At 35.2% G+C, this 14,396-nt stretch overlaps 1 protein-coding gene across 6 annotated transcripts in view; it reads left to right on the forward strand.

The window, feature by feature from the left end:
• The window catches only part of Asph (Aspartyl beta-hydroxylase), a 265,429-nt gene that overhangs the window by 168,415 nt on the left and 82,618 nt on the right, over positions 1 to 14,396 (forward strand). For all 6 annotated transcript variants that reach the window (XR_016547704.1, XM_090386374.1, XM_090386376.1 and 3 more), the window contains exon 9: positions 6,553 to 6,747. Coding sequence is in view for 5 of the 6 variants with exons in the window: in XM_090386374.1 (XP_090242500.1) it covers positions 6,553 to 6,747 (195 nt within the window). In the remaining variant the exon portion in view is untranslated. The remainder of the gene's footprint in view (positions 1 to 6,552; positions 6,748 to 14,396) is intronic.

A 14,396-nucleotide genomic window follows, 5' to 3' on the forward strand; every position in this document is an offset into this window, starting at 1 on the left:
AGAGGAAGCCAGTGGGAAGTTTTTGTAGTACAAATAACCTTTCCTTGCCTTGTTTCCAGTGATTTGCTAACAGAAAGAAAATTTAGTGAAAAGAAATTGGGAAGTTTTTTTTCTATTGCAAATAATCTTGCCTTGCCTTGTTTCCAGTGATTTGTTAACATTTTCTATTTAGTGATTGAGACCATCCTGAAGACTATTACTCAACATTTTAAGAACTCTCTTCCAACTTGTTACACATCTGTATTTCTTCCGGTTATTTGTGTATCATGTTTATAGTGTTTTTTGGGTTTATTTAATGTCAGTCTTTATTATATGTATATTAAAAGTTATATATGAATAGTTATTAACTTGCTCTAATAAATTAGTGAGTGAATCCTGATGATATAAAGCACTATTACAACTGAATAAGGGACCATTTTTCAAATTAGTAGGGAGGGGAAATGAGGGAGAATAACACTGAAAATTAATTTAAGATTATGAGAATTAATGTCGCCGACCGGGCTAGCCGGGTGGGTAACGTGCCTGCCTGGCAACCCAAAGGTCGTGGGTTCGAATCCCACCTCGGGCTTGGATCAGAGTAGAAAATATAAAAACTTTGGGAGGTGCAATATGGCCACAGAAGTCGATGCACCAATAACTAACAAAAAAAAAAAGTGTCCTTTTAAAAATTTATTTTTCGATATATGGGAAATTAAAAAAGGATGCTAGATCTTACTTGTAATAAAATTAAAAATCTCCTGGCAATTGTATTTAATAACAAGTGGATTTCAAAATTAGATTCTGTTGTAGACACTACTCATGTCACTGAGGTTTTTTGGGGATTTTCTTCCAACAGTGACAGCCAGGGCTGTTACTTGGAAGCCGAAAACACTGATGAAGTTGATATTGAGGTACCACTTGTAAGTCAAGTAGGTTGAATTTTGACGAAGACATTGGTTCTGTTACAGTCAGTTCCTCTGCTTACACTTTCACGATGGTATGATTGTTAGTAACTCTGGATGTATCCCAGTGTGTGAGACCAAAAATCAACAGTGACTGAGGTATGGCTCCACATTATGCAGAGCCATAATGTGGAGCCATATTAGTGTGGAGGCTGACTTTCTGTGTCTCATTCTGAGTATCATCACTGCTTTGCTTATTTGAGGCTCAAGTGGTGAAAACTGTTTATTTTATAAAGCAAAGTGGCCGACCGGGCCAGCTGAGTGGGTAAAGTACCTGCCCGGCAACCCAAAGGTCGCGGGTTCAATTCCCGCCTCGGGCTTGGATCAAAGTACTGCAAAAACCTTGGGAGGTGCAATATGGCCACAGAAGCCGATGCGCCAACAACTACCAAGTCAAAAAAAAAATAATAAAAAAATAAAGCAAAGCTCTGGCAACTCTCCATCTCTACTGGAGGGAGTCCAGTAGTGTGTGTGTGTAGGGGGAGGTTGCTGCCAAGGTCACTTTATGTCAAGGATCTGAGTATGTGTCTGCCATTTCCAAAAATTTCATCAATCCATAAACATGTTTCCTCACTAGCTTTTATTTTATCTGCCTCAATGCATCATGAATAAACAAACTAATGAACAAATATTTGTGAAAAGACCTACACCTTTCAAGAACTTCTTAGTCCATTCCACAAATATACATGGGCTCAGTGATATCCAGTTCCACCTATTTTGCCAAGCCTCATGTATTTTTTCTGACAGAATTTCAATTTTCAGATAGTTCATCTAATTTTTTCTAATTATTTGTTTTATGATTTCTCTCACTTGAATGGTTGTATGTGCACATATATGCTCTGATATTCCTTGTTCAAGTCTTCCTAATCAGAATCTCCTATATTCGATCTCCTTTGGCTTAAAATTTCTTTATCCCCGTTCTGCTAGACTTGTTGCCTTTTATCTTTCTCTAGCACTCAGAACCTTCTTATTTTCTTTGAAACTATACTTTTTAAAGTAACTTTCCTAAAATGAGGTAATTTTATTTAGAAATTTAAATCTTTTTACAACCCCAGCTGGTATGAATTTTATAGCTGTACACATCAGCTGGTAAAGATAATGAAGCTTTTGCTATTACTAACAACCTTACTATGCAGAGTGTTCATTTACCTAAGGATTGTCTGTACTTTAATAACATACCAGACAATTCTTATCATGCACCCAACACTCTTGATGTTTTCCTCACCAACAGCCTTCCAAAATATGCATTTATAGTCCTTTAAGTACTGAGATCACAACTTGGTGATGGTCTCTTTTCCAGTGGAGCTTCTCTACCATTGCCATTATCAGCCTCATGTCAGATGGCATTACAAGAATGTCAAATAGGATCTGCATGATTTTTATTCTATTAGTTGGTTGGACTAGTTTTTAATCTTAATGTTTGCTTAGATCACGTAAGTCAAATTATTTGTGTAGGTATAAAATCCTTTATTCCTCATTCCATCCTAAACTCTTCTCCTTTGTCTAAAACTTGATTTTTCAATAAATGGGATAAGGATAGTTAAGATAAGAACATAGCTTATCACTGCAAATTGTATCATAATCTGCAACTTCATCTTCTATCTATGCTAAATCTTGCAACAGTTGTTAATTGTCCAAACTCAATTTTGTGCAGGGTATAGGAAACTTGTTTCTTGTCTCAATGGTTCAGAAAGTCCAGGAGATGATGTACCAAGATTATCAGTGCTGAGTTATTAGCATCCTATTTTACTCTAACTCTTGCATCATTGACCATAGAATCCTACTACTGTATTAACCAAATGATATTCAATGTAGTTTTCTGACAGAAGGACATAGAAAAGAATCCTAAAGATCTTGATGTTGACAATCTTCCAGGTCCTGATTGCCTTTCTCCACTTATTCTTAAAATCTGCTACCGAATCAATTCCTGTTTTTGGAATGTTGCCTAAAATTCCTGTGCATCTTATGGTCCAAACATATGAACTGTGGCATGCTTGCCATTCACAGCTTTTGTTAGTAGCATATACACTGATGTAAAAAAATAAAAATAATAATAATAAAAAAAAAAAAACATTGAAAAAAATTGGAAATGAATACACAGTTTAAATTCTACTTTCATTGCCAAAAATTTTAATCCAGATTTTAGCATAAGTGGAACCCATGGTTTATATTTTTCTTTTTTTTTTTTTTTCTTTTTTTTTTTTGCATTAATTTAATGCATGTAAGGCATTAGCGAACTACTCATTCTATTGATTCTCTAAGAACAAATATTTATTCATTAACTTATTTTATAAACATAAAATTTTTAACCCCTTGGGGAAAACAGTGAAAATATTGCAGTCCAGCAATATTTTCACTGTCTTTCCCATGCAGTCCTGCTCTGTCAATCAAATGACTAGTTGAAATGTGATGTTCAAAATTCATTTATTTTCAGGTTTACATGAGCTAATATATAAAACAGCATAACAAAACAATTTAAAAGCTCTGTATTTCTTTCTAGAAGAAAATATTCACAAAACCTTCCATTTGGATCATTGACATACTTTACAGCCTCTCCTTTGAATTCCTTTTGGTGAGTGGGAAGACATGTAACATACAAAATACCTGCAGAAATCCCTTCCTGTTAAATACATTCTTGAAAAATTTAATTCTGTCTGTCCATTCAGAGCAATATTTCTTTATATCAATTGTTTAATTTAGTCCCATGTTGATAACTCCAAAAATCTCCTTTAGTTAATTTAGCGAAACCTAAACGCAGTCACACTACATGGAATAGTCAGAAACTATCTTATTTCTAAGTGTTTCCTTTTTCCACCCTCAATTTCTTCAGGAAAGTCTGGAAAGGATTACTGGGAATTACCATTAGCTCTGCTTTACCTTCAATATATTAGATGCTATCACCCTCTGCCCCAAGGATTACTGGGAATTACCATTAGCTCTGCCTTACCCTTTTTTTTTTTTAATTTTTCAATTTTTCCATCAGAAAGGCCCTTTACTAGGTCTTGATGGCATGTCTAAGTACTTATACATGGAAAAAAACAATGCTGCCTGCCATTAAAAATTGAATACAAACATCAATAAACATCTACTTAGTTTTTCAGATAATTTATATGAAGTATAAATGGATGGCAGTACAGCAGGAAAACTGGCATTTTATAATTGAAAATGCTGACAGTTGCACCAGTTTCCAGGTTGGACTTGAGAAGCACAAAAAAAAAAAAAAAAAAAAAACCCTACTGCCTGCCATTACTTGCTAAATATAAACATCGATTTAGTTTTTCAAATTGTTTATATGAAGTATAAATAAATGGCAGTACATCGGGAAAACAAATTTCATAATTGGAAATGCAGATGGTTGCGCTGGTTGAGATATAAAAAAAATCTATTGCCTGTTAACAATTGAATATAAACATATATTTAGTTTTTCAGATTCTTTATACAAAGTATAAATAGATTGCAATACAATAATTGAGCCAGTACAGTGGAGAAATAAATTTCATAATTGGAAACACCAACAGTTCTCAGTGCCACAACATCTGACTGAAATTGGGCCAAAAAAAAAAAAAAAAATGCCACATGTGCTTAATAATTGAATATAAACATTAATTAACGTGGATTTAGCTCTTCAGATTGTTTATATGAAAGTAAATAGATGGTAGCAATAATTTGCACCAATAGCTTTTCAGATTGTTTATATGAAAGTAAATAGATGGTAGCAATAATTGCACCAATACAGTAGAAAACAAATTTCGTGATAAGAAATGCTGATGGGGACACTGGAAGTGGAATTTTACAATGTCGTGATGGGTGCAACATTGGGCTGCAAGGGGTTAAATTTTTAAAAATTTTTTTTATTACAAGTACTTAGCATATATATTAATTACTTTATTCAGTTAACCACCTTGCAGTCTGATATCAGGGGTGATATCTGATATCAGGTGGGGGTTATTGATACCATTAGTTTATGGAAGATGCACTTTCAACATGATTATGCTGCAGAAAAAATTTGCCACCCCTGGTTATTGCTTAGCATATCTGAGTGAGGTTTACACCTCACACCAGAACTCATCCTTTATTTCAACGAAAAACATAGACTCCCCCTTTGTTCTAGAAACTTTTTTCTGGAAAGGATTACTGGGAATTACCATTAGCTCTGCTTTACCTTCAATATATTAGATGCTATCACCCTCTGCCCCAAGGATTACTGGGAATTACCATTAGCTCTGCCTTACCTTTAATATATTAGATGCTATCACCCTCTGCCCCACTTTTGGTTCTTGTCGTGATTCTTATGTGCAACAATAATAAGCAGCACGATCAGTTTGAATTATGGGTATTAGTAATCATTTGACTGACTTTATCCATGACGTTTAGGAATAGTAACCTCTTCTGTAAATCAGTGAGTCACCAGTGGAGAGAGAAAAAACTTAAACTTATATGTTAATCACTGGTTGGTATAAATTTGGTAGTAGAGGTAACCTGTCATCTGATTGACCACTAAGTGTTGCAGAAGCTATCATATCAGTGCCTTGAGTTTTAAATAAAAAGAAAATTCACATTTTTGGTGGTGACATTTTTTTTAAAAATGATATTAGCAATTTTTGACTTGTGGATAACCCTGCTTTGTCTAATGTGTGCATAAGCCTAAACATTATGGCCGAAAGGCTGTCTATCACCCAAGACAAATTGAAGTAATTTAATAAATGTCTGCATTTATCAAATTGATGAATACAGTGAGAGGTGGTATGCTGGAGAAGGCTGAGGTCCTTTCTGTTATAAAGTTTCTTTATTTGCAAGGCAAAGAAGCAAAACAGTCCATGAGGAGATGAAAGCTGTATATGGGGAGTATTGCCCGTCATGTGAAAACTTGGAAAAGATATAGTTTAGATGTGGGCTAGCAGTGTGACCCAAGAGAAGGAAGAGCCATCTCAGCCGCTCAGCCGACTATGGTAACATTCTATGTATTGCTGCCGCAGCATGCTAAATGTTTACCACAGCGAATTTCGTTTTCCCGAGCCAACATCAATTTACAAATCTACCCTATTTACTGTAAAGTTTATGACCACTTTTAAGAAAACCCATTTGGTTTAATAACTGTAACAAAAATAAAACAAAGACCTTCCTACGGGCATCAATGGCCACATGTGTTCACTAAAAGGATGATTATTTAATTTCAGATGCTAATGCGCAATTTCGGAAGGAAGGAGGCAGTATATCTGAGCGGCTGTTTAGCAATAAATGCTTGAAAATCTTCAAAAATGCTTTTACTAATTTTTTTAAAAATTCGTTATAGAGAGACTAACACTTCGTTATATGGGGTTAATTTTCCATGTAATTTCGTTTCAAGGTGCAATGTTTCGCGAAAAAATTCGTAATATAGAGAAATTCGTTAAATAGAAGTTCGCAATAGAGAAGTTCCACTGTATATAAATAAAATGCTCTTAGAATTATTTGTGGTAACAGCCACTGAAATAAGCTAGGAATAAAGCAGAAATTTTTTATGGTAGAACCTTTTTTAGGATTTATTATAATTATTAGCTGAATTGTATTGACTTAATCTCTCTAAAACATTTCATTTATTATTCATCTTGAATTATTTCATTGGTTATAGGTGCTTAGGATCCAACCAGACAATGGGGTTGCCAAGGTACACTTGGGATTCATTATGAAAATTGATGACAAAGATTATTCTGAGGCTATTAAATATATGAGTGAAGGTATAGCAACCAGGGAGACAGGTGTAATTGATGGTCGTTTTTTCTTTCACCTAGGAGATGCCCTTGCTAGAACAGGCCATCAGGAAAGGGTAAAATATATATTTTCCTTATTTCTAATGAGAATTACTTTTAATAACCGAAGTTGCCCTCTTTTACAGTTAAACTTTTGATTTAAATCTTAAAAAAATTAAAAGAATTTACCTGTCATCAATGGTTTATTCATACATAGGATGAGGACTGTTTTCCCATTGTTCTAAAAAAAAAAAGTATCATATTTGGTGGAGATTCAATGAATTCATTGAAATTGAAACAGTTTCATTGAATTCATTAAGAAAATGTAAATCACACACAAGCATTTGGTGGACAGCTGCTTAGAAGATTATTCCTAACTTATTAATAAAATTCCTATTTCATTCCTGTATGTCTGTGGCTGTTACTCTAAATATTTCTGCTAGAATTTTTTTAATCTTATGAAATTGTGCTGAAATGTTTTTAATTCTTATGTAGAGCCTTCCTATAATTGTCTCTTAATGGGATTAAAAAGAAAAAAAAATTTTTTTTTTTAGGTTGCCTAACTGTTGCACATGCACATTAGAGTATGTCGCTCACTATAAGTGTTTCCTCTGCAATTTTTTTTTTTTTTTTAAATCCCATTTCTGTTCAATTACCAAAGTGAAGTTTCATGCAATTAACATACTTGGTTAAAGTAAGTTAATTCCTTAACCTTAAAATTCCTTAAAAAGCTTCAGTTCTACAAAAACATTACTTTATATGGATTGGTAAAAACCTTAGTTGTGTATGTAGCCATACACTGATATGTCTCAGAATACATCAAAACTTATTTTAAGCAGTGGATTTTTATTTTGCTAGTATCTGCTTTAAATACCTATTACACACACTGTGTTAAACTTCTCTAACATAAAACAAAAGTGTTCCCACTTCTGGCTCCATAACAGAATAAACAAGTGCTTACTGCGCTACTTCAAAAGGATTTAGTTCTATTGGGAGGTTTCATTGTCATGGAAATAGGTAAATTTTTTTGTAATAAAGATATGTGGGCTAGAACTAGGGTGTATCTGCCAGGAGCAACAATTAATAATGTCACCAACAGATTGATTGTCAAATTTTAAGGGGAGGATGGTATTAAGCACACACAAACTGATGATTTCATAGATAAATATAGATGCATGCTGAAAAAATATAAGGTAGGCCAGAATGTGTGTGTGTGTATGTGTAGTGTCTGCAGTTCTGCCCAGGAATGATAAGAGAGACTATATGCTAAAACCCTTGTGGATTAACTCAAGATTTGAGGGACCCTGCAGTGCTTTGGAAGGGAAGTTTTTATCAGAGTGGCCCACACTCATAAGTAGCAGGGATCTGTTACATTTGAATACATTTGAACTAAGATAGTGCAATGTACATTTGAACTAAGATGGTGCAAATGATTTGAGTTGTTTTTGAGTATTTAAATAATTTTGAAGGTTTGTTTTATATTAATATACCAAACTGTAGTTGATATATAGTTTGAATTCCTATTATTATATAGTGACGTAGGTTAGTTTATTTTTGTATTTAGATAAGTATTTGAAAAGCTACAGCTTAATTTTCAGATAGCCTTTGCTATTGATATTTTGGTGGGAACTTTGTAACTTTCATTGGGTGACTTAAATTTAATTTCAATAGTGGTTAAAAGTTTTGTCAGCTGTATAATTTCTGTAATACTTTGTTAATTAAAATTCTGTAGTATATCGTAAGTTTAAATTTGGAAAGCTACAACTTAATACTCAGATAGTCTTTGTTATCAATATTTTTATGGGAACTTTAACTTTCATTTGGTAGCTTAAATTTAACTTCTTTAGTGGTTGTTTTGTCAACAGTTTAATTTCTATAATATTTTGTTAGCTTAAATTCTGGGCGCCTCCGTAGCCAGGTGGGAAGGAGCAGCAGTGCGTAGCACACGCTTCTTGATTAGACCAGGGTTCGAGCCCGTCACCACCAAATACAGAGGATGTGGAAAGGTCAGGGAATGACCACTGCATATCCCGGAGCAATATGGTCTTAGTTGCTAATGCTCCTAAAAACCAAAAAAAATAAATAATAAAAAAAAGCTTAAATTCTGTAGTATATTATAAATTTAAATTTCATAATCTTTCTAAACTTCAGTTTTACTTAAATCAAGGTTGCCACAAGATAGCGTAAATTACAAGTCCAAGGACACCGTGACTCAGACAGAAGTGCTTCTGGCATTTCCGGTGTGTCTTTTGTATAATCACTATAATCACAGGTTATACAAACAATGAAGACAGACCTAGCTCAACTGACAGTTCTTTTCTTTGCACCTGATGTATGAAACTTGTTTATTCTGTTATTTACTGATCTCAAATTAGAACTTAGTGCATTACGAGAAGAATTTAAGTCATTGAAAAATGTGTGCTTGTCCTGGAAACAAATGCAACTGGGAGCTCGTTGGGGACTCAAGTATTTTGTGACCTGCCAAGTGATGCGCCCCAATTTGGGTCTCAGTAAAGAACAGTCAGGTACAGACTACTCTGGTTGAAGGTGATCTAGTTTTATTGGGAAACTATTGTCAGGGAAATGGGTAATATTTTGCTAGGAGCAGCAATTGATGATGTTACTAACAGACTGTCATATTTTATGGAAAGTAATGACAGTATTATTATTCATATGGGGACCAACGATATTAAACATACATGATCTGACCATCTATTGGATAAATATAGAACTATGCTGAAAAAATGCTGTGAATTAGGTCAGAATATGTATGCGACTGCAATTCTGCCCATTCACAATAGGAGGGGAATATGTGTTGAAAGCCTTGTGGATTAACTCAAGGGTTGAGGGAACTGCAAGGCTCTAGGAGAGGAAATTTTGATCAGTGCGGCCCACATTTGTAGGTAGAGGGAATCAGTTTTGTAGAGATGATATTCTCTTGAATAAAGGTGGTACATGAATTTTTGCCATTATCATTGAGGGTTCAGGGAAACTAGTTAGGAGAGATAAGGAGAGATAAGGGTACTTTAGATCTGCATTTATCTGATGATCATGGTCAAAGTAATGCTTGCACTCATCTCAAGAATTGTTTGTTGCCACAACAGCCAACGTTGGTAGGATGTTCTGAGGGTAGCAACGTTTCAATTGAGGGTGAAGATAAAGCTAGGGAAACAAACTTAAATAACTTCAAGAAGTGTGCCAGGTAGTAAACTATAGAAGATTACTTAGTTTCAACTGTGTCTATAGTAATGTACAGTGTTGTCAATAAAATGGCCGAAGTTGAACTGCTGATTAGGACACCTAATGCTGATATAAATATGGTCATGCTTATCAAAAGCAGCCTGAGTGCCAAAAGATCTTTCACTGAGTCTGAAGTTACATCTGTCAGCATAGAATCTGTATGGTGTGAGTAAGTTGGAAACAATGGTATAATGAGAGTGGGAGTAATCTACAGACTGGATGATCATGAAGAGTATATCAAGAATCTCTAAATGCAGATGGAATGGGCAAGCAAGCGTGAGTGTCTTATTATGGGTGACTTTAATCTGCCCCCAATTGGAATAAGTGAGAGGGAACTCACCATGGGAATTTTTTCTCCCCCCCCCCAAATAAACTAGGTGAATATTATTTATACCAGCATGCTTAGAGAAAGTACTAGGGGTGAGAATATTCAGTAGTTAAAGATAAAGGCATGGTTTTAATTTCAGAAGAGGGGACTAACAGTTTAAGGCACTATATAGCATCTGTTAATTGGGCAGATTGCCGAGTGAGGGCAAATACATTTGAATTGTCATGTCAGTGAATTTATTATTGTAGGATGAAATCCTTTATTCCATATATTACCTTAAAATCTCATCCTTTATCTAAATCTTGGTTTTCCAATAAATGCGTTAAGGCTGCTCAAGGTGAGAATGTTGCATATCGCAATTGACTTGCATCCAAATCTCTGGGTTCATTTGATGCCAATGCAAAGCTTTCAACAATTGTAAAGCAGTTATTAATCAGTTGAAACCAGATTTTGAACAGGCTAAGAGGGGAAAACTTGCTTTTTGTCCAAACCATATTCCAGCATTCTGGTCTATTGTCAAAGCTATTGGCTATAACTTATGGCCATCTTACTTATGGCAACCTTGGTTAAAATTTGAAGGTAAAGATTACCTCGGCTAAAGATAAAGCTGACCTGCTTGCATCCTACTTTTCCTCTAACTCTTATATTGACAATCTTGATAAACCATCTCCTACCATTCCTAGTACACACTACTGTACACACTCTCTGTGGTCTTCTGTGAAAAGGATGCTAGAAGAATTTGAACAATTTTGATTCCAAGAAAGCTCCAGGTCCTGACTGTATTTCTCCACTTGTTCTCAATACCTGTGTTCCTAAGATTACTCCTGTTGTTTGTCACTTTTTTGCATGTTCCACATGTGTTTTTCCTTCTACTCGGAAATTTGCTCATATCCAGCTAATTCCTAAAAAGGATGAAAATTCCCTCCCATCCATTTACCATCCCATTGCACTTACTTCTACTCTTTCTAAAATAATGAAGAAATCCATTGTCTAACTCCTAAACTATCTAGAAATCTTCCATCTGATCAATGATTGCCAATATGGATTCCATCAGTGTCGATCCACTGGTGCTATATTGGCATGTTAATCATCCGTAGAGAAATTCAGTGAAAAATTTTGAAAATCAAGCAATTGCTCTTGACCTTTCAAAAATCTTTGACTGTATTTGGCATAAAGGCTTCTAAATAAGCTTCATCATGGTTTGCTGATTGTTTTCTGTAATCAGGTATCCAATTTTACTTCTGACCACTCACTGTGGATGATGGTAGATGGCTTTCTTCTACTTCTCCACTAATGCTGGTGTTCCCCAAGGTTTGGTCCTTTCTCCCACTCTTTTCTGCTTGTATATTAATGACCTTCTTCCATTGACTGGAATACCTATCCACAGTTTTGCTGATGATAGCATTCCATTTTCCAGTTTGAAGCTGTTTGCCCTACACAGACAGCTTCAAATTCTCAAATATCCACTAGTAATTCCTTAAATGCATATCTCTAGGTAATTCTCCAATGAGGCAAAGATAACTTAGCTAATTTCAATCCAAAAACTCAATCTGTCTTATATCTTACAATAAGGATTCTTCTGTCCTTATGCTTCTCTTCAGTGACTCTTAGATTTCTAAACAAGGTCATATATCTTTATTAGAGATTAAAAAATATTCAAAAAGTAAAACGTTGCACTCTGAAACCACATCAGGTGATAAGGATATCTTCATGTTTTTATTCACCAGTCAAAAAGTGTGCATTCTGCAGTAGGTGGCAGCATAATCTCTGACTTTTAATCTCTTTTGGCTTAAGCACATCACAAATATTTCTTCCTCTGCAGCTATAAAACTGGGTTTTCTCTGTTGCTCTTGGTGTTACTTTTCTTCTGAACAACTACTCACTCTGTACAAATTTCAAATCTGCTCTACCATGGAATATTGTTCCCACATCTGGGGTGGTTATCCATACCCTCTCAGGCTTCTAGACTTCATTCAAAACATGGCAGTTTAGGTTAATTAATGACCCATCTCGTACAAAGTTTTTTCACTCTGTCTCATACATGTTCTGATTCTGACACATGTCTTTGCTATAGATACTTCCATGGGCACTTTTTTCCTGAATTGGCATCTATAATTTTCCCCTCTCTCTTCCAAACCAGTCGGAACATGTGCTGCAACCAGTTAACATCCTTTTGCTGTCCAAATTCAAACTCAAAGAACCAACTTTTCTTCTTCCTCATTTATTCCTTAAACTTCCATTTTCTGGAACAACCTCCCTTCACACGTATTTCCTGAAAAATTACAATTTATAGAAATTCTGGTCTAATGTAAGTACAGTGAAACTTCTCCTAACGGACACCTCTTGTTAATGGACATCTCTCTACAACGGACATTTTCAAATTCCCCAACTCACCTCCATTGGTTTTAACGTGTTTGCAGCTTCTGTCTAGCGGACATTCTCTGTAACGGACGCGGACAGGCAATCTGCACTGTTTCGTTTAGATTAGCACTTAATTTGATCTCCCCATAACAGACAGTGGGCGAACTCACGGCCCTTTTTCTAGGAACGTTTCTTCCACGTATTGCCTCAATCGTGTGTTTATTTTCTATTTCCAATTCTCTGAATTATATCAAGGTTTACGTCGTGGTTCTAAACCTTTTTCAAGAATTTTAAGGCACGTGTAAAACTTCTGATGAATTCGGTGTGTGCAGGGGAAGGGGGAGAATATGGTCGGCCTTTCGTCTTTTCAGTTTTAGTTTTGTTCAGTGTCGTGTGAAGTGCACAATGTCTTCTCGTAAACATTTAACTTTAAAAGATAAAGTCGAACTCATTAATGTGTATGATCGGCAAAAAAATAGTGTTCGCAATCTCGCTGCAAAATTCAAAATCGGGAAGACGCAGGTAAGCGACATCCTAAAGAAAAAAAATGAACTGCCCAAACAATTTTGGCAACACGGAAATGATCAGGTTCAAAAATCATTCCCGAAAACTGTTGGACTTCAAATTTGTCGCGCACGTGCTAAAAAAATTCCCATTAATGGGCCTATTATTAGGGAAAAGGCTTTGGAGGTTGCGAAATCTACGGGAGTAAATGAGTTCAAAGCTTCTGTGGGATGGCTAGACAAGTTCAAAACTCGGCATAAAATTTCTTGGAAAACCGTAAGTGGTGAATGTGGATCTGTTGATACTGGGGTTGTAACAGAGTGGACCCTCAAATTGGAAGATTTATGTCGTGATTTTGAAGCTAAGGATATTTACAACTGTGACGAAACAGGGTTGTTTTTTTAAAGCTCTTCCTGAAAAAACAATGAGTCTAAAAAACGAAAAGTGCCAGGGCGGAAAAATTTCTAAGGAACGCTTGACTGTACTATTGTGTACAAATATGCTGGGAGACTTTGAACAACCTCTTGTTATAGGAAACCCACAAATCTGAAACCACTTCGGATGATAGAGGATAACTTCAAGTTTTTATTCACCAATCGGAAAACATGCATGCTGCAGTAAATGGCAGCATAATCCCAATACTGTAATCATCATGGAATTTACTAACAAAATTACAGAAATCCATACAACATGTTAGCATGTTGTGTAGATTTCTCTGGGCTTTGCATAAAACTTCTTCAAATTGGCTCCATTGCATCCTCACTGACTTTTGTTCAGCCACCTCCTTAGCTGTTTATTGCACAAACAGGCACACAATGAAGTGATACATTAAACAACAATGCTGTTTATATCCCTAAAAAAATCCCCAAATTTTATAAAGTTTATATCCCTAAAAAAAAAAAAAAAAAACATTGAAATTGTCTTATAGCAAACATGCATTAATGGAGAAAGAAGATTACAATAGGCAGTATCCAAAAAAATCCCAATTGTCAAAGTTATGTACTTCAATAAACTTGAAGCTATGCCTCTCTTGTAGGAGAATGTCAAATTTGCACTCAACTCCTGCCATATTGCTTAGCATTAGAAGTTCTCCTAAAATTGAAGAGATTGTTTCACTTATTTATGTCTTTAATGTTGTGACCTCAGGAACTATTAACAAGAGTACCTTATCCTTAATGTATAATCCTCACAAGAAAACATTGAGTGGGGCTGTCAGGGGATATAGGCAACCATTCAATTGGTCTTCCACAATGAATCAGTTTTTAGAGAATGGTATCAAGAGTATGTTACATA

This window comes from Mastigoproctus giganteus, chromosome 12, assembly GCF_048544385.1.
Source record: "Mastigoproctus giganteus isolate SK-2022 chromosome 12, ASM4854438v1, whole genome shotgun sequence".
Taxonomy (NCBI): Eukaryota; Metazoa; Arthropoda; class Arachnida; order Uropygi; family Thelyphonidae; genus Mastigoproctus; species Mastigoproctus giganteus.